This window comes from Chrysemys picta, chromosome 1 (assembly GCF_011386835.1).
Source record: "Chrysemys picta bellii isolate R12L10 chromosome 1, ASM1138683v2, whole genome shotgun sequence".
NCBI classification, from domain to species: Eukaryota; Metazoa; Chordata; order Testudines; family Emydidae; genus Chrysemys; species Chrysemys picta.
Window position 1 is genome coordinate 244,654,727 of NC_088791.1, and position 20,966 is coordinate 244,675,692.

The window sequence follows — 20,966 nt, forward strand, 5'->3', positions numbered from 1 at the left end:
TTAGGTAGAGCAGAGCTGCCCTCCATTATAAAATTAGAGGGAGAATGGAAGGGAGGAGCTCTACACCTTCATCATCAGCTTAAAGGGCTCAAAGAGATGTTAAGTAGCCTATTCAGCTTAATGAGATGTTCTCAGATGAAAGAACACAACCTGACACAACCCTGACACCTGTGAACTGGCACATTCATGTGGCATGGGAGTTGTGTTTCCCTGCTCCCCAGAGCTGGAGAGTTTCTGATGTGTCAGGCATACCTGTTCTCAGCACTTCACACCAATCTCAACAGTGCGTTTTTGGTGCCTGCTCCAAACATGCCTATTGTAAGCTCACCACCCAGAGGGGAAGGGCTTCCCCAGATTCTGGCTCATATGTGGGGGAGGGGCTTGGAAGCTAACAGAAAGGCATGCCTCCTTGGAACCTGGCTCACATTGGGGTGCAAGGGGGGGGAGGGAGAAGGTCACAATACATGGCAGGGCCCACCCAGAGCCTGGCGCACACAGTGGGGCAGAGAACAGGACTGAGACATTCCCAGGGACCAGGAACCTCAGATTTCAGCTCAGATAGCGGGAGGAAGAAGGGCTCAGATCCACGGCCCGATAGGTGAGCCCCTTCTAAAACCTGGCTCACGTAAAGGGGCAGGAAAGGGGGAGGGGGAGTCATAACACATCTGTAGATGGCCTGGGGGCTCCCAGATTGTGGTACACACCTGGAAGGGGACTGTGGGGCTAACAGGCACCTCACTCACCCCGCCATATCAATGTCCTACCACTTCCCTCCCCCATCACCTGATCCCCCAATCCCTCTTCTCCTCCTATTCCCACATACTTTTCCACTGTTAGTCACCCTCCCCCAGCAAGCATTTGTAGTTTATTTTCTTTTTAAAAAATAGCTTCAGTGCCTTCAAATATTCTGCTGTACTCAGATTTCATTTCCCCAAAACAAAATTCCCCCCTTGACAAAGAAAGATTGGAGCAGTATGTCTGGGGCTTTTTAAATTTCAAATGTCTGCCCTGAGTTGGATTTGAACTCTCAGTGCCTGACACGATGCTCAGATTCAATATCATCATCATACCCTTGGAGCCACCTAAATCCTATGATGTGAGGGGAAATAAACAGGAAGAACTAGAAATATTAAGTGAATAATCACTTACAGCATAATTAGCATCAGAGATTTGGTGGGATAATTCACATAACTGGAACATTGGTACAGAAGGGTACAGCTTGTTCAGTAAAGACAAGCATGGGAAAAAAGAGGAGTTGGTGTTGCTTTGTATATCAAAAATGTATACACTTGCACTGAGGTCAAGATAGAAGTGGGAGGCAAACCTGTTGAAAGTCTCTGAGTAAGGATAAAAGGGGTAAAAAACAAGAGTGATGTCCTGGTAGGAGTCCACTGTAGACCACCTAACCAGAAAAAAAAAAAAAAAAAAATAATGAGGTGGATAAGCCCTTTTTTAAACAACTAACAAAATCATCCAAAGCACAGGACTTGATGATGATGGGGGACTTCAACTACCCAGACATCTGTTGGGAAAACAACACAACAGGACACAGATTATCCAACATGTTCTTGGAATGCACTGGAGACAACTTTTTATTACAGAAGGTGGGGAAAGCGACCAAGGGAGAGGCTGTCATAGATCTGATCCTGACAAACAGGGAGTAACTGATTGCAGATTTGAAGGTGGAAGGCAGCTTCGGTGAAAGTGACCAAGAAATGATGAGTTCATGATTCTAAGAAATGGTACGAGGGAAAACAGCAGAATAAAGACAGCAGATTTTAGCAAACTCAGAATTGGTAGGTAAGATCCTGTTGGAAGCAAGTCTAATGGGAAAAACACAGTTCAGGAGAATTAGGTTTTTTTTTTTTTTTTTTACAGAGACATTATTAAGGGAACAAGAGCAAACTATTCCAGCATGTAGGAAAGATAAAGTATAGTGAGAGACAACTTTGGCTTAAACCAGGAGATCTTCAATGACCTGAAACTCAAGAGAGTCGTACAAAAACTGGAAATTAGGTCAAATTATTAAGGACGAATATAAAAAAAACAACAACTAAGCACGTAGGCACAAAATTAGAAAGGCCAAGGCACAGAATGAGATTAAATTAGCTAGGGACAAAGGGTACCAAGAAAACATTTTACAAATACATTAGAAGCAAGAGGAATACCAAGGACACGGTAGGCCCATTACTCTATGAGGAGGGAAAGACAGTCACAGAAAAACACAGCAATGGCTGAAAAAAAAAAAAAATGCCTTTTTTGTTTCAGTTTTCAACAAAAAGGTTAGCAGTGATTGGACGACTACCATAATGAACATTAATGTAAATCAGGTAGGATCGGAGGTTAAAACAGAGAAAGAACAAGTAAGAGGTCTTCAAAGACAGCAGGGCCTGATGAAATACATCCTAGAATACTTAAGGAACTGGCTGGAGAAAGATCTCTAAGCTGCTAGTGATTATTTTTGAGAACTGGTGATGGACAAAAGAGATTCCAGAGGACTGAAAAGGGGCAAATATAATACCTTTCTATAAAAGGTAAATAAGGATAACCCATAGAACCACAGACCTAATCAGCTTAACTTTGGTACCCAGAAAGATAATGAAGAAAACAATCAAAACAATCAATTTGTAAGCACCTACAAGATAATAAGATGAGAAGAAATAGTAAATATGGATTTGTCCAGAACAAATGTCAAACCAATCTAACATCCTTCTTTGACAGGGTAACAAACCTTGTGGATGGGGGGGAAGCAGTAGATGGGCCATCTCTCTACTTTAGTAAGGCTTCTGATACAGTCCCACATGACCTTCTCATAAGCAAACTAGGAAAATACAGCCTAGAGAAACCTACCATAAGATGGGTGCACAGCTGGATGGAAAAGTGTACTCAGAGTAGTTATCCATAGTTCTCAATCAAGCTGGAAGGCATATTGAATGTTGTCCCACAGGGATCTGTCCTGGGTCTGTTCAATTCAAGATCTTTATAAATGATTTGAATACCACCATAGAGAGTACACTTATAAGTTTGGCGATGATACCAAGCTGGGAGGGGTTGGAGGACAGGATTAAAATTCAAAATTATCTCAACAAACTGGAGAAATGGTATGAAATAAATAGGATGAAATTCAGTAAGGACAAATGCAAGGTACTACACTTATGAAGGAATAATTAACTGCACAAATAGAAAATGGGAAATGACTGCCTGTGAAGGAGTACTGCAGAAAAGGATCTGGGGTTTATTGTGGATCACAAACTAAAGGAGTCGGCAATATAATACTGCTTCCAAAAAGTAAACATTCCGGGCTGTATTAGCAGGAGTCTTGGAAGCAAGATAAAAGAAGTAATTATTTTACTCTACTCAGCACTGATAAGGCCTCAACTGGAGTATTGCGTCCAGTTCTGGGCACCACACTTCGGGAAAGATGTAGACAAATTGGAGGAAGCTGAGAGTAGAGGAAAAAAAAATGATTAAAGGTTTAGAAAATGAGACCTATGAGGAAAGATTGAGGGGAAGAAAAAAAAGGTTTGTTTAGCCTGGAGAAGAGAAGACTGAGTGGTGACATAACAGTCTTCAAGTAGGTAATAGGTTGTTATGAAGATGAGGGTAATAAATTGTTCTCCTTATACACTGAGCACAGGACGAGAGGTAACGGGCTCAAATTGCAGCAAGGTAGATTTAGGTTAGACATTACAAAAAACTTCTTAACGGTAAGGGTAGTTAAACATTGGAACAAATTATTTACGGAGATTCCACAATCTCCCTAATTGGAGGTTTTTAAGAACAGGTTAGACAAACACTTGTCAGGGATGGTCTAGATCAGTGATGGGCAACCTGCGGCCCACACCGCTTCCCGCAGCTCTCATTCATCAGGAACAGCGAATTGCAGCCACTGGGAGCTGCAGGCGCCGTGCAAATGTAAACAGTCTGGCGGCCTGCCAGCGGATTACCCTGATGGGCCGCAGGTTGCCCATCACTGGTCTAGATAATTCTTAGTCTTGCCTCAGTGCAGGGGACTGGACTGGATGACCTATTGAGATCCCTTCCACTCATACATTTCTGTGATTCTATGTAGAGGTAGTTTTCCAGATAGCCTCTCTCTGTGTACTTGTTTAGCATAAACCATTAGGTATGAGAACCTTAGCATGCCTAACTGGAGAAGCAAACTTTTTCAAGTAACATTTTAATTTGATTTCCCCCAAAAGGGTGGTGGGTGCCATGCATTCTGTTGGGGTAACCTTTGAGCATCTGAGTACCTGGTGCAATGATCTGAGCCCTAGTTCGATCTCTATTTGTGAGCAAAAAACACTGTCTATTTTTAGAATATGTCAATTTTTAACAAGCTGTTTTCCCCCCCTTAGTGCTGTATCTCTGGAACCCATTGGTCAGGTGACCCCAAATTTCAGTCACTGACTGTACCCCTACCTCTACGAAGCATAACAAATTTCAAGGCAATCTCATTAACTAGGGCTTTTAGAACCCCTAGAATAAATAGACTTTAAACTATATAGCACAGCTGTCACTCTGCTGTAACACTATAGAATTTTTTTTTAACTATTTACGAAGAGAAGCTGAAGAAGTCGGCACAAACTGTGAAGCTCCATCCACAACCATCAATGGAAGAAAGAATTAAGACAGCAGTAGTCCGGCAGCTCCCTTTATCTTCTCGAGTGAGGAGCAGGAGAGTGAGGGCACACACGATGACCAGACAGACCCTGCTAGAGAAAAATCTTCAGACCTGGGCGCATGTGCATCCTGAAGTGTAGTACGCATAAGGAAAACCACTTGAAAAAGGAAAAAATATCAGTCTTGTTCTTACCACTTACATCCTACTATAACAAACATACACATTTAAGAATAAGTTAAATATCTACACTGTTGGCTAATGAAAAGTTAGCCAACTGAACATTTTATAGATGGGTCAAGTCAGAATTCTAGTTCAACCAGTTTTTCCTCAAGTCCTATTTCAAAGAGAAAAACAGCAGAAGTATCTTACTTTGAGTAACTAACCTGTCACATATGGTTCCAGAGCTTTAGGAACCAAACTCCGTGCAATTTTTAGGTCCTCTGCTGAACAGCTTCCAGATTCTAGCCCACAAGCCATTCCCATTCGCTTTAGTACTTCTATATCATCATGAATTTCAAAAGTATTGTCAAAATTAAATAGATATTCAAACCTGGAGGCGAGAAATTCAATCAGCTTGAATTACTTGCACTAATTTTTCCAAAACATTTCCAACAGAGTGTGGTACTTCAAGAAAATGAAAACATGGCCATTACAACATATGTAGCCTTCATATTTTGTTCTAGTGAGCAATTCCAATGTCTCAAAATTCATACCTTTGTTAACTATATAAGAAACAAATAATGAAAATGTTGCATGTTGCCCAAACCATTAACAGGAGATTTAGCTGCAAACCCATAAGAACACAAGAATGACCATACTAGATCAGACCAATGGTCCACCTAGCTCAGTAGCCCATCTTTCAACAGTGGCCAATGCCAGATGCTTCAAAGGGAATAAGAACAGGGCAATCATCAAGTGATCCCTGTCATCCACTCCCAGCTTCTGAATATGAGAGGTTTATGGACACCCAGAGCATGGGGTTGCACCCCTGATCATCTTGGCTAATAGCCATTGATGAACCTATGATTAAAGCTGCGAGTTTGTCATGGAGATTACTTTCTGGGACTTTTGCACTGGCCACTGACTGGACGGTCTCGGGCCACTGCACCCCCCTCCCACAGCAGCAGCAGGAGTTTGGGTGTGGGAGGGGACTCATAGCTGGGGCGTAGGAGAGGGCTCTGGACGGCACTTACCTTGGGGGTGCTCCCCAGAAGTGACGACATCCTTCAGCTCCTAGGTGGAGGTGTAGCCAGGGGGGCTTTGTGTGCTGCCTCTGCCTGCAAGCACCACCCCCGCAGCTCCCATTGGCCGTGGTTCCTGACCAATAGAAGCTGGTGCTTGGGGGGAGGCAGCGCACAGAGCTGTGTGGCTGCGCCTCCGCCTAGGAGCTGAGGGATGTCGCCCATGTTTATTGCCCATGACCTGTCCATGACTTTTATTAAAAATACCCATGACTAAAACATAGCTTTACCTATCATCCATGAACTTATCTAATTCTTTTTTTAATCCAGTTATAGTTTTGGCCTTTAAAACATCCCCTGGCAACAAGTTCCACAGGTTTACTGTGTTATATGAAGAAGTACTTCCATTTGTTTGTTTTATACCTCCTATTAATTTCATCGGGGACTTGATTTTGTGAAGGGGCAAATAACACTTCCTTATTCACTTTCTCCACACCATTTATGATTTTATGGACCTCCATCATCTCCCCTCATTAGTTTCTTTCCCAAGCTGAACAGTCCCAGTCTTTTTAATCTCTTTTCATATGGAAGCTGTTCCATACCCTAATCATTTTTGTTGCACTTCTCTGTACATTTTCAGTTTCTAATATATCTTATTTGAGATGGGGGGAACCAGATCTGCACACAATATTCTAGATGTTGGCATAGCACAGATTTTTATAGAGGTGTTATGATCTTTACTGTCTTGTTTTCTCTCTCTCTTTCCTAATGGTTCCTAACACTGTTCGCTTTTTTGACTGCTACTGCAGACTGAGCTGATGTTTTCAGAGACTCCATAATGACTCCAAGATCTCTTTCTTGTGTGGTAACAACTAATTTCGACCCCATCATTTTGAATGTACAGTTGGGATTGTGTTTTTCACTATGCATTACTTTGTATTTATCAACACTGAATTTCATCTGACACTTTGTTGTCCAGTCACTATTTTGTGAGATCCCTTTGTAACTCCTTGTAGTCTGGTTTGGACTTAGCTATCTTGAGTAATTTTTTATCATCTGCAAACTCTGCCACCGCAATATTTACCTTTTTTTCCAGGTCATTTATGAGTATGTTGAACAGCACTAGTCCCAGTACAGCTCCTTGGAGGACTCTACTATTTACCTCTCTGCACTGTGAAAACTGACCATTTATTCCTACCCTTTGTCTCCTGTCTTTTAACCAGTTACTGATCCACAACATGACCATATCCTGTGACTGCTAAGTTTCCTTAAGAGCCTTTGATGAGGGACCTTGTCACAGGCTTTCTGAAAGCCTAAGTACACTATTCCCTCTGGATCACCATTGTCCACATGTTTGTTAACCCCCTCAAAGAATTCTAACATATTGGTGAGGCATGATTTCCTTTTATAAAAGCTGTGTTCGTTCTTCCCCAGCAAACTGTGTTCATCTGTGTATCTGATAATTATGTTCTTTACCATAGTTTCAACCAATTTGCCTGGTACTGAAGTTAGGCTTACCGTCCTGCAAATGCCAGGTTCACCTCCGGAGCTTTTTTTAAAAATTGGTATCACATTAGCTATCCTCCAGTTATCTGGTACAGAAGCTGATTTTAATGATAAGTTACATACCACAGGTAGTAGTTCTGCAATTTCATATTTGAGTTCCTTCAGAACTCTTGGGTGAATACCATCTGATCCTTGTGACTTATTACTCTTTAATGTATCAATTTGTTCCAAAACCTCCTCTACTGACACCTCAATCTGGGACAGTTCCTCAGATTTGTCACCTAAAAAGAATGGCTCAGGTATAGGAATCTCCCTCACATCCTCTGCAGTGAAGACTGATGCAAAGAATTCATTTAGCGTCTCCGCAACGACCTTATCTTCCGTGAGTGTTCCTTTAGCACCTTGATAGTCCAGTGGCCCCACTGACTGTTTAGCAGGCTTCCTGCTTCTGATGAAAAAATTCATGAACAACCTACTTGTCATTTGAAATACTACAATCGATCACGGTCTTCTTGCTGGTGTTCACAATGATAAATGGCAGATGTATGACAGAATTGGAAGGCGGTGGTCGGTTTGCCTGTTGTTCTGTTTGACGATTTCGTTGAACTAGGTTCTTGAAGGCAATTTGCTGCAAAAAGTAATAGTGGCTTACAAAACTACACATATTCAACAATTATTCCTTCTTTGTTATTCTCTTATTAAAATGTATATTTGTGGTGTCTCTGAAGAAACTAAAGCAGAACTAGGAATCTAAGTATTTAAAAGAAATACTTAAGTCCTATCAACTTGACACTGTCAACTTTTTCCAAACTTGTAAATTACTGAAATATACAAAATACAAAAATACATTTGGAATTAACCAGTTTACTTTAATGAAAATATTTTGAAACTTAAGAAGCAGACATTTATCATGTAAATGTTCCTCCACTTCTTTAATGTTACTAAACATTGAACACAAGTCAAGGATACCATAACCCAGCAGATCTCAAACTGTGGATCAGGACCCCAAAGTGGGTTGCAGCCCCATTGTAATGGGGTCGCCAGGGGCTGGCATTAGACTTGTTAGGGCCCAGGGCCAAAGCTTGAGCCCCAATGCCTGGGGCCAAAGCCAAAGGGCTTCAGCCCTGGGTGACGGGGCTCAGGTTTTGGCTTTGGTCCCCTGCCCAGGGTGGTGGGGCTTTGGTGGGCTCAGGCTTCTCTCTCCCCTCCTGGGGTCATGTAGTCATTTTTGTTGTCAGAAGGGGGTCACGGTGCAATTCATTTGAGAAACTCTGCCATAACCCAACACTAGGGCTGGCTGAAAATCTTCCATTAGAAAATTAGATTTTCGACTAAACTAAATTTTCCACAGAAAGCTTCTATTTTCCAACCAGCCCACACCAGCATTTGTGACAATAGTCAGTTTTCTTTCTGAACCTTTAGCCTAAAGTTATGTCTACACTACAAACCAGATCACGCCTACTAACAATATTTGCAACTGTAAGTGCACACAAAGACAAACCACGTTCAGAATGCCCTCAGATTTTAATTTGTAAAGGTGTCACAGAATTATGCACTGAAAAAATGCATAAAAGTTTGGAGAAAACTGGAGATTTTAACCACTACTGGGGGCAGTTGTGGCTTCTGACAACGTAGGAGGCGTGGTGGTAAAACTTCTTTAAAGAAAATAAATTTGAACTCCCAATTCCTGACACACCAGACTCCATACTAACTCCTCCTTCCTGCCACCTACAATAGTAAATAGAAGTAGTAGTTACACACCTTGTGAGGTAATGATGGTTCTTTGGGCTGGTCCCCACTTCGGACTAAGGTACGCAAATTCAGCTACGTTAATAACGTAGATGAATTCGAAATACCTTAGTCCGAACTTACCGCGGGTCCAGACGCGGCAGGGAGGCTCCCCCGTCGATGCTGCGTACTCCTCTCGCCGAGCTGGAGTACCGGCGTCGACGGCGAGCACTTCCGGGATCAATCCCAGAACATCGATTGCCTGCCGCCGGACCCTCCGGTAAGTGTAGACGTACCCTTTGAGATGCATGTCCCTATGGGTGCTCCACTGTAGGTGTGCTTGTGCCCCAGCGCTGCTGATTGGAAAACTTTGGTAGCAGCATCCATTAGGCCTGCACATGCGGTGGAGCACCCATAGGAACACTACTCGAAGAACATTAGCTAGATTTTTCTGCTAAAGTGATCAGCAATGAAGTTTAAATTTGGCTTTTAAATTCACCTAATTACATTTCAGAGTTACTCCACTGAGATGAACAGGGATGTATCTCACATCTTTTAGAGCTAGTGTTTCAACATGGAATTGGTTCACATACCGAAAGTTATTTTTCCAAACATGAGGACTCAAAACTTAATTTTCTAGTGTAATATATTTGGCAGACAAATTTGGTGGCATGGCTGTATTCTCAGGTCACGAATCACAGAAAACAAAATGCCAGTACTCCTTAAAAATAAAATATACAAATCTGAACAGCTGTAAAATTAAAAAACATTTCAAATTGGAGATCTGAATTGAATGTCAAAATTCAAGGAATAAAAGTACAGCTTATATTGTCATTGTCAACAAAACCTTAGTTTAAATGCACTTGAAGCTGGCATGGAATTTAACACGGAACACTGGGTTCTTGTCAACTTCTCCTACAGCACAACAGTCTTGGCTACAGTGCTAAATTCACATTGCGTGTGTATTCTTCAATCTCCTGCTAGATCTTTTGTTTTTAATGTGTGTAAGAAAACTGGTATACAAATACAAGTTACCTTGCCCTACAGACAAGAGTACCTTGACTGTACCTGTAGAATAAGTTCTTGTAGCTGAGACTGTTTTTGCTTTATTCTTTCAAGTCTTCTCTGTCTCTCCACCTTCAGAAAGAAAAGGGGTTTTATTTTAACAGTATTTCATATTCAAATATATTTTATGATGAAAACATTTGGCATTAAAATGCCATCCACTGAATTTTAATAAATTTTTATACTGCTTTTTAGTGCGTGGTCTCAAAAAACAAAAGTTTTTATATCAACTGGAAAACTAGGGAGTTGGCATTATATTAAATCACATACAAAAAGATAGTAAATTCCATAAATTTAAGTTTTGAGCCTGAGACTAAGCTAGTGAAAGTAAAATTTCATGTGGTGTGATTTGACAGTTTAATTCAGATATTTCCATACTATAGGGTTACCATATTTCAACAATCAAAAAAGAGGACGGGAGGAGCCCCGCCCTAGCCCTGCCCCCGTCCTGCCCTAGCCCCGCCTCTGCCCCTTCCACTTCCTGCCCCCCTCAGGATCTCCAACCCTCCCCCCCCCCCTTGTCCCCTGACTGCCCCATCCTGAGACCTTCCCCCCATCCTAACTGGCCCCCTAGGACCCTATCCCCTACCTGTCCCCTGACTGCCCCCTCCTGAGACCCCCACCCCCAGACAGACACCAGGGACTCCCACGCCCCATCCAACCACTCCCCACCCCCTGACAGCCCCCCCCCCGAACTCCCGACCCATCCAACCCTGCTCCCTGTCTCTTGACTGCCCCCTCCAGAACCATCCTGCCCCTTCTCCGACCCCCTGGCCCCCTTACCATGCTGCTCAGAACAGAGTGCTGCAGAGGAGCGTGCTCGGCAGCAAGGGAGGGGGAAGTAGGGGGAGGAGCTCCAGACTGCCGGAGGCCCGAGGCAAACGGCCAGCCGGCGATCTGAGAATGCAGGGAGGGAGAGAGAGAGAGAGGAGGGGAGTGGTCTCAAGTTGCAGGAGAGAGGAGGGGGAAGTGGAGGAGGGGCTCTGGCTATCAGAGCCCTGTGCGAGTGACACGATCCGGCCGGCTGCCCTGTCAGCCGCGCGCGCTCTGCATGGGGGGGAAATCTGGACATTTACAAATTCCCCCCGGACGCTATTTTTAACTCAAAAAAGCTGGACATGTCCAGCAGAATCCGGACGAATAGTAACCCTACCATACTAACACAGTTAAACTATTTGCAAGATTATTTCAAGCCAAAGACCTTACTTATTACAGCAAATTGTGTGTTATGAAATCACAGGTGTCAAAACAACTGAACCTCCAGTGAGTATATACACTATAGATAATTTCAATAGTGCCTAGCAGTCAAGAGGATTTAGCTTAAGGCCCAGATTTTTAAAGGTATTCAGGAGTTGCTGCACTCAGCATTGCAATGCCTAACTGACTTAGAAGCCTAAATCTCATCTTCAAAAGGAATGTAGGCACTTACAAGCCACAATCCCATTGATGGGGATGAGGGCCTAAATGAGTAAGATGCTTTAGAAAATGGGGTTTAGGGTAAAATTTTCAGAAAATCCTATATCCATGTATACAATACTTGGCCTGTTTTGGAAACATTTATTTTTCAAGGGTGAAGCTACACATTTTCCATTGATACAGGACAGTACTGTTTGTGCATTAGGCAGTGCAATTTTACAAGTTTATAAAAAACCCACATTTATTATAAAAGGTACCTGGGTAAGTTCAGTTATAACTAAAATTACAACAGAATTCACGTGATAATCCCTATTTCCAAATATTCAAATCTTCCTGGAAAAAGCTACTCTCCTGGGCTGAATTTTTCCATGGTTAGGCTCAGTCTAGAGGCGATTTTGTGTTTTGTTTGGAAGTTAAAAAAATGTCTTTACCCATTTCCACATTACACAACAACCAGAATACACAGAAGGTACATGCTGAGATATGGACTATTCTTGAATTCCCATGTTGCAGAAAAATACAGGTTCTCATGTTGACCTGCCTGAGTCGATTAAATTTTTTGTTAATATTTCATTTAACTATTTTAGTTAAACAATTTAAACAAAAACAAACCTGATTTTAAAAATGTGAATGTTTAACTAAATTCAAAAATTCATATTTGTGTTTTGTTAAAATATTATGTGGTTGTTGTTAAAGAAAAAAATCCAGAATACATAACATTGTTGTTTTAATTAAATAAAACAATTTAAATGTCTGTCTGGTAATGTTCTCCTCCTAATACAGAATGACAAAAAAATCCTCCCAATATTAATGATTAGCCTCTGTTGAATTGGAGATCACTTCCCAATGACTTCATAAATATCTGCTTCAATTACCTTTGGTAAAGATAATAACCCAACAATCATTCATTTTCTGATATAGCTGTAAAACTAATCTGAAAAGTTTTCAAAATAAATCTCTTTAAAAATGGATAGTGTGTACCTTCTAAAAATGAAATCTCATATACCTCTGAGTTGTGAAGAATATGTATTAAGGTTATAACAACAAACAAGAATGCACTTTTATGTAGAAATCCAGGATTGAATTGAGTCTTCCTGACTAGTGATTTAAATCAAATCCACCCTGATTGATAGCCTGCTTGGCGGTTGCCACAAAGGGAATATAGCGGAACGGTGAGCTGATGCAGGGCTGCCAGACCACCCTGGTTCCAAGCCCCCACCAGCTAGCTCCAATGGGCTGCTCTTTCTGCAAGCAGCGGACAAAGCAGACTGCTGCCATTCAATGTTATAAGGGAGAACTGCGCAACTTTGAATGAACATGTTCTCTAACTGATCAGCAACGTGACAACGAAACAACGTTAACTGGGACAACATTAAGTGAGGAGTTACTATACCTTAATAGAACCCCTTTCCTCTGTGCTGAACAGGAACTGGTTCTACAGATCCTATGGTCAGAAGAGAGTCACCATCCTACCTTAGCAGGTGCTTGTGAGGAGAGTCTCAAAGAGAGATGGGAAGCAGGGATGGGGTAGAGGGAAGGAGGTAAAGTGGATTGAACATCCTGATATTGCAATCTCCAAGCCACACTTGTCCAAAGGGACTCAGACACCCAATGATTCTGTATTGCTAGCTCAAAAGACCATATTCCAATAGGATTAGATAACATTAAAAATCTTTTAGATTTATCCAAACAAAGATACCGACTACTGTATTTCCCACATATATACCTCTAAATTCTGACATTCCTGAGCCGAGTTAGTAGGTAGACCAATCCATTTGATTTCCTTCTTCTCCTTAGAGATAATGTTCATAGCCATAAGGACATTTAAGGCATCGTAGACACGTCGTCTAATATTCTTCTGGTCATAAGCCTGCTGTAGATACAATGAATTAATCAAAAACACACCTGTGACAAAAACGTTTGAAAATGTATTACAGTAGATAGGTAAACTCAGCTAGTATCTCAACTGTTTCATTTAGCATTAGGAAAAATAAAAAAAGTTACATCTTTTCCCCACTCAAGTGGCATGTAACCCAGCAACATACTTACTGATTCATTTGGTGAAATATGATTATCCGTGGTACTAAACTCTGCAACCAACTCATCCGCCACCTCATTGTATGAAGTGGTTCCTTTTCTCTGTACCTTCTCACAAACCTTCATAGAGAAGTGTCGCAAACCCTTGCCATTCTTCTCTCCTTTTTTGTTGCGCTTCCTAGAAAAATACATTTTAAAGTAACCGATCAATATTCCAAAGTTTTCTGGTTTGCCAGATAAACACATATTGTTCTGAAATATAACCCTTACAATTTTTAATCAGCAAAGAGGGCATTATACTCCTAAAACAGGACAATCAAAGTTATTTGCCTGAATCATGGATTTGATTCAATTTACAACTAATTCTTGGTATTATCTTGAATATGAAACACATTGAGCTAAATTCATCCCTGCTGTAACTCTGCTAGTTTCAATATCAGAGATGAATTTGGATGATTACATTTAGAAGATGTAAAAATTAGTGGTAAAGAAGTTTCTTCTGAAAAGGAGGACAGTAAAGAAAAAACATTCCAATTAACATTAACATCTTCAAGTGGGGGGGGGGGGGGGGGAGGAAGGGCTAAAACTAGAAACCCTGAGAACTACAGCAGCTAAAATTTATTTTTCTAGAGCATATATAATTTGACATTCAGGAAAGTTAAAATAGTCAAGTATGTTAGACTCAATCTGATATTGTATTCAACATTACAGAATAACCAAAATATGGATTTGAATGGTCATGGAATACAGCTTTACTATGAACGCTTCAAACCTAGGGTAGATGCTTCCTACAGCACTTTCAGTATTATTGCATAAGCATTTAGAAAAATATGATAGTTAAGTTCTCAGCATACATTTTAAATGAAAAATTGTCTGGGTAACTAAGAAATATTTTGTTACAATAAAATGTAAATTTGAAAGTCAGCAAATGGAATAGCTTTCAATTTCTGCATATATGCGTGCTTAAATACTTTAGGAACAATACAACTCCATAATCCCCTAATATAAATATTTCCTAGCCCAAAAAAACAACAGACACACCAATAAATGTTAACTTTAAAGCAACTACATTCATCAATGGGTCCTTCAAAACAATCTTGTGTGTAATAAACCCCCAAAGCAAGTTTATGTTAAATCTGGTGCCACAAGTACTCCTGTTCTTCTTTTTGCTTTCTTCAAGTTGAGCTACGATCTTATTCTTCTCATTTAAAATTGTCTGCAGAATTATGCATATTTGGTTTGAAACACTAAATTCCATTTATATTTTATCTGACAGTACAAGAGGATGAAAAATCTCAGTTGATTTCGCTTGTTCTTTTAAGAGCCACTATCTTCGTGTAAATATGACAGCAGAACACTACGCGTCCGTTTGTTTCCTCAGAAATCTGACTTTTGCTACACTGAAGTGAAAAGGTGTTCTTATTATCTCTCTACTCTAGGTATTAAACAAATTTAGATATCTCTTAAATTAAATCTAAGCTGAACCCCTCCTTCATATCAGCGTACTTACAGAGCACATCAATTAAAAAAAAAAAAAAAAAACTTTAGGACAAAATTTCCAAACAATTCTATTAAACCCTTGTAACTTAACAGAATTTTGCTCACCCAGCAGACCAAGGCGAAGAGTCTGCAGTCTGGTTCTGTGATACAAAGTGTGAATTGGGTGTATGTGGACTTCCTACCAGGATAGTATTTGGCGCTGAAGGTCTCTGAGGTGTACCAATAACCTACAGTTAAAACAAAATAATTTGGAATACAGTCAGAAGACTCCCACATTATTCAGATGCATTTCCCCCACCTTTCTGGAGCCATTTCTTTATTTCCACCTCTCTCTATGAGATAAATAAAATACCATACTACTAAAAAAACCCTAGCAGTTGTACATGGGTTTTGTACATATTGGCCTAGACTACTGTATGTTCAGGTGACAAGTTTTTATTTTCCCTTCCTTTGATCAACCTCATTTGCTTTCTTGATTTATGATCAAAATTTGGCACAAACCTGACAAAAGTCAAAGCAAGACTCAACAACTTAACACTAGTAAGTCAGCAAAATTTAAAGAGGAAAGGATAAACTAAGCTTATAATAGAAAACAAACAAAAACGAACTCTAAAGCCACTAACTCCTCTGGTAAGTAGGCATAAAAAGTAGCGCCTACTGCAAATAACAGCCACATCATCTCTTCTGATTCTCTCTCCTTCCTGCTACTGCATCAAAAACAAAACCAACATAGACAGCTTTGGACTCGGGTAAAAGTAAAAGTCACTCTTCCAGTCCGCTTCAGATCAATCAGGTTTACCATGAATAGAGCCAATTTTTGCAGTGTATATATGGAACCCTGTTTTCTCTACAGTTGTAGAACTGGATAATGCAGTAACCCTCACCTGTGCTGTAGGATTGTGTTTCACATCTAATATTGCATAACAATATAACTTTCTAAAGCTTATAGTTATGAAGAAAAACCTCTAAAACAAACCGATACAGAATAGCCTTCCTGATTTTGCAGAAAAAAGTCTATTCATCTAAATTGCATCTACCTCCCCAAAAGAGGCATTAAATTAAACCTGAAAGCTAAAAACCTCAACACCCCCCCACACACACTATATTTTTCTGGGCATCAAATGCCTCAGTATCCTTCTACCCAGCTGCCTCAAGCTTCTTCCCCAGTCCAATTTCAATAGATTAGTGTCAATACAAAATTCTATAGCACTATGAAAATTGAAAGTTTAAGAGCAGCTGAAGATGAAACATATTCCAGATTTGAAATTCATATTCAATTCATTATTCAAATACACAATACAAGGAATTATTTTGTTTCATATTTAATTTAATAAGCACCTCTTACGTTACTTGAAATCGGACCAGGACTTTCAACATGACACAGAATTAAGTGCTGATAAGCTGCAGAAGTCAGATGTTGCCACAGAATTTAGGTCCAGTGTGCCACAATACAGGCCCCTAGCTATACGACTCCTGAGGGAATTCTGTGCCAAAAAAATAAAAATTCTCTGCACAATATTTTAAAAGTCTTCAAATTTTATTGGTCAATAAATAAATGTGGTAGCTCCAGCATGGCAGTGGGGAGCACAGGCCACTGGCTGCATGAAGGTGGGAGATCACCCTGCAGCCCTCAGCCCCTGGGACAGGGACTCAGCAGCAAGGCTGTACCCAACCCTGACACAGCGTAAGGGTTGGGCCTGCCCCAGAAACACCCCAGGGCCCTGCCCCTCTGTGCTAGACACACCAGGTGTGGGCAGGCACGCTCAGCCCAGCAGGATCTAAGTGTAGAGGGGCTTGGTGTGGGTGGATCCAGGTGTGGGCAATCTGGGTGTGGGCAGCTCAGTGGGAGATCTGGATGCACAGGGTGTCATTGGGAGGTTCCAGGGGCAATGGGACTCTGCAGAGGGTCCAGGTGAAGATGGTTGGAGCTCAGCAGGGGGGAATCTGGGTGTACAGGCCTCAGCGGGGTGGTCCATATGAAGGGGAGGTGGGGCTCATCAGGGTGGAAGTTTCATGGGCCTGCTTAACAGGGGAGTTCCAACTGCAGCTGCTACACAGGGGATGCTGCAAGCCAGACTCCTGCTCCCTCCCTCACCCCCGCTCCCTCCCTCACCCCCAATTCCCCTATCCCCTTCTCTTTCCCATCCTCTCCCCCTTCCCCACAGTCCCATCCTCTCCCCATCCCACCCCACCTTCCTTCCCCACTGCTTCTCCCCTCCCCCCCTTTACCCTGTCCCACTGCGGGCACTCACTGCTGTACAGAAAACAGGATGGCTCCCAGCTTACTGAAAGCACTAGGACCCAGGAGGAGACATTCAGCTGTGGAGCAGAGCGGCACACTCTTTGAGCCGGGCAGCTCTGCATGTGCAGAAAGGGGGGGGGGGGGGCAGGAGAAGTGGCACATGAACCGATGTACGTCCGCCCCCTCCCAGCCCCCCCACGGTCTGCCTCTGTTTGGTGGACAATACCTCTCCCCCCACTATGCCCATAGGCATCCCCAGCCTCCTCCCCCAGCTTCCATAGAATCATAGAATATCAGGATTGGAAGGGACCTCAGGAGGTCACCTAGTCCAACCCCCTGCTCAAAGCAGGACCAATTCCCAACTAAATCATCCCAGACAGGGCTTTGTCAAACCTGACCTTAAAAACCTCTAAAGGAAGGAGATTCCATCACCTTCCTAGGTAACCCATTCCAGTGATTCACCACCCTCCTAGTGAAAAAGTTTTTCCTAATATCCAACCTAAACCTCCCCCACTGCAACTTGAGACCATTACTCCTTGTTCTGTCATCTGCTACCACTGAGAACAGTCTAGATCCATCCTCTTTGGAACCCCCCTTCAGGTAGTTGAAAGCAGCTATCAAATCCCCCCTCATTCTTCTCTTCCGCAGACTAAACAATCCCAGTTCTCTCAGCCTCTCCTCCTAAGTCACGTGTTCCAGCCCCCTAACCATTTTTGTTGCCCTCCACTGGACTCTTTCCAATTTTTCCACATCCTTCTTGTGTGGGGCCCAAAACTGGACACACTACTCCAGATGAGGCCTCACCAATGTCGAATAGAGGGGAATGATCACATCCCTCAATCTGCTGGCAATGCCCCTACTTAAACAGCCCCACATGCCGTTAGCCTTCTTGGCAACAAGGGCACACTGTTGATTCATACTTTCCTTTACTTCCCCATCACGTTCTGCAGGGAAGCAAAGAAATCTGTGGGGGGCACATTTTCTGCACATGCGCGTTGGCACAGAATTCCCCCAGCAGTAAGCTATACCTACCCCACAACATTGTTTCTGAATTAAGTTTGAACAATAGCCACCTAAAATCATATTTAAGTGGAGTTAGCCTGATGTGACGTTTTGGCAGTACAAGTGTTATTAACTAAGGTCACAGAGCTTGAAAGATTTTCCCCATCGCCTACCGGGCAGGACTAAACCTACTAACCAGATGTCCATATGAACAATTATCAGGGAGCCTACTAGCAAAAGCCCTGGTGAGAAGCCAAGCCCATTTTCTCTGCAGCCCCTAAAGGCTTAGAAGGGGGAAGTTGCTGGGATTCCTACCAGGGTGTTGTCCCTATACCTTAAACAGGGCTTCCATCTCTCATATCAGCTGTGCTCCCTTTCAACTGCTGGAAAGCATTGAATTCTTTCCTCCCACCCCCCATTACCTTCCCCACATACTCCAGAAGTTTATCTGTTGTGGAAGGTCACCTGTTCTTCATCCCCCACCCTCTGCCAACAATCCTGCTAGCTGTTGCTGAGAGAAGAAGGGGCATAAAAGGGTTGCATGTCAACTAATACACCTTTCCTCCTCAAACAGCCCTAGCACTTCTGTTGCATTTCATAGCTTCCTCAGGCAATGTCAGCAGCAGCAGCAGGTATAATTGAGGAGTCTGAAAGTTCAAAAGCTTGATCTACACTGGAAAAGTGAGTTGTGTTTAATCCCCTCCCCACCAAACTGCCCAATTTTCACACTCTTGGGTCTTGCAACATTCCTATTTCATTAGTTCTCCAGTCACCATAGACTCTTCCTTCCTATTTGGTACCTGATATTCTAGTGTAAAAGACAGCCTTTTAAAAAAGTTGTAGGCCTTATTTAAACATCAAAGGAAGGCACAAGCCCTTTAATTTCATGATTATTTTGTGTGTATAGTAGTGTATATATAAAGTATTTTCTGACTTGTTCTATATCAGAGATTCATTTTCAGTACTATTAAATATTCACAAGGTCTGTAGCACTCCTCTTATGTGCCACGGTACTCTTTCACTGAGCAAAATTATCCTGTTAAGACTCCATATTACGTCGGTTAGATCACTCCACCTGAATGACTATAACCTAAGGCCTTGTCTACACTATGATTTTAGGTCGAATTTAGCAGCGTTACCTCAATTTAAGCCTGGACCCGTCCACACGATGAAGCTCCTTTTTTCGACTTAAAGGGCTCTTTAAATCGATTTCTTTACTCCACCTCCAACGAGGGGATTAGCGCTGAAATCGGCCTTGCCGGGTCGAATTTGGGGTAGTGTGGATGCAATTCGACGGTATTGGCCTCCAGGAGCTATCCCAGAGTGCTCCATTGTGACCGCTCTGGACAGCGCTCTCAACTCAGATTCACTGGCCAGGTAGACAGGAAAAGGCCCGCGAACTTTTGAATCTCATTTCCTGTTTGGCCAGCATGGCAAGGTGCAGGTGAGTGCCGATCTCATTAGCAGAGATGACCATGATGGAGTCCCAGGATTGCAAAAGAGCTCCAGCATGGACCAAACGGGAGGTACGGGATCTGCTTGCCGTATGGGGAGACAAATCCGTGCTAGCTGAACTCTGTTCCAGTAAATGAAATGCCAAAACATTAGAAAAAGTCTCAAAGGGCATGAAGGACAGAGGCCAAAGCAGTGCCGTGTGAAAATTAAGGAGCTAAGGCAAGCCTACCAAAAAAACAGAGAGGCAAATGGCTGCTCCGGATCAGAGCCCTGAACATGCCGCCTCTATGATGAGCTGCATGCCATGCTAGGGGGTGCAGTCACCAGTACCCCAACCCTGTGCTTTGACTCCGTCAATGGAGAATCACGCAACACGGAAGCGGGTTTTGGGGACAAGGAAGATGATGATGAAGAGATTGAAGATAGCTCACAGCAAGGAAGCGGAGAAACCGCTTTCCCCAACAGCCAAGATACGTTTTTCAACCTGGATCTGAAGCCAGTAACCCCCGAACCCACCCAAGGCGTGCTCCCGGACCCTGAAAGCGGAGAAGGGACCTCTGGTGAGTGTACCTTTGTAAATATTACACATGGTTTAAAAGCAAGCGTGTTTAATTATTAATGTGCCCTGGCATTCGCAGCCAGTACAGCTACTGGAAAAGTCTGTTAACGTGCATGGGGATGGAGCGCCCTCCTGTACTCTTCTAACCGCCCTGGTGTCTGGCTGCGCGTAATCAGCGGCCAGGCAATTTGCCTCAACCTCCCACCCTGCCATAAATGTCTCCCCCTTAGTCTCACAGATATTGTGGAGCGCACAGCAAGCAATAATAACAATGGGAATATTGGTTTCGCTGAGGTCTATCCGAGTCAGTAAACTGCACCAGCGTGCTTTTAAACGTCCAAATGCACATTGTACCACCATTCTGCATTTGCTCAGCCTATAGTTGAACAGCTCCTAACTACTGTCCAGGCTGCCTGTGTATGGCTTCATGAGCCATGGCATTAAGGGGTAGGCTGGGTCCCCAAGGATAACTATAGGCATTTCAACATCCCCAACGGTTATTTTCTGGTCTGGGAAGAAAGTCCCTTCCTGCAGCTTTTGAAACAGACCAGAGTTCCTGAAGACGTGAGCATCACTCTGGCCATCCCACGTTGATGTTGGTGAAACGTCCCTTGTGATCCACAAGTGCTTGCAGCAGCATTGAAAAGTACC

General features: G+C 42.6%; 1 protein-coding gene across 7 annotated transcripts in view; it reads right to left on the reverse strand.

Annotated features, from left to right (window-relative positions):
* TFDP1 (transcription factor Dp-1) overlaps positions 1 to 20,966 on the reverse strand; it is a 105,202-nt gene that overhangs the window by 23,915 nt on the left and 60,321 nt on the right. For 6 of the 7 annotated variants that reach the window (XM_005309885.5, XM_008174758.4, XM_005309888.5 and 3 more), the window contains exons 5-10: positions 15,163 to 15,284; positions 13,570 to 13,735; positions 13,247 to 13,393; positions 10,108 to 10,176; positions 7,788 to 7,939; positions 5,008 to 5,174 (exon numbers count right to left, since the gene is read on the reverse strand). In XM_005309885.5, the coding sequence (XP_005309942.1) occupies positions 5,008 to 5,174; positions 7,788 to 7,939; positions 10,108 to 10,176; positions 13,247 to 13,393; positions 13,570 to 13,735; positions 15,163 to 15,284 (823 nt within the window). The remainder of the gene's footprint in view (positions 1 to 5,007; positions 5,175 to 7,787; positions 7,940 to 10,107; positions 10,177 to 13,246; positions 13,394 to 13,569; positions 13,736 to 15,162; positions 15,285 to 20,966) is intronic. The other variant, XM_024111300.3, reaches the window with a different exon arrangement.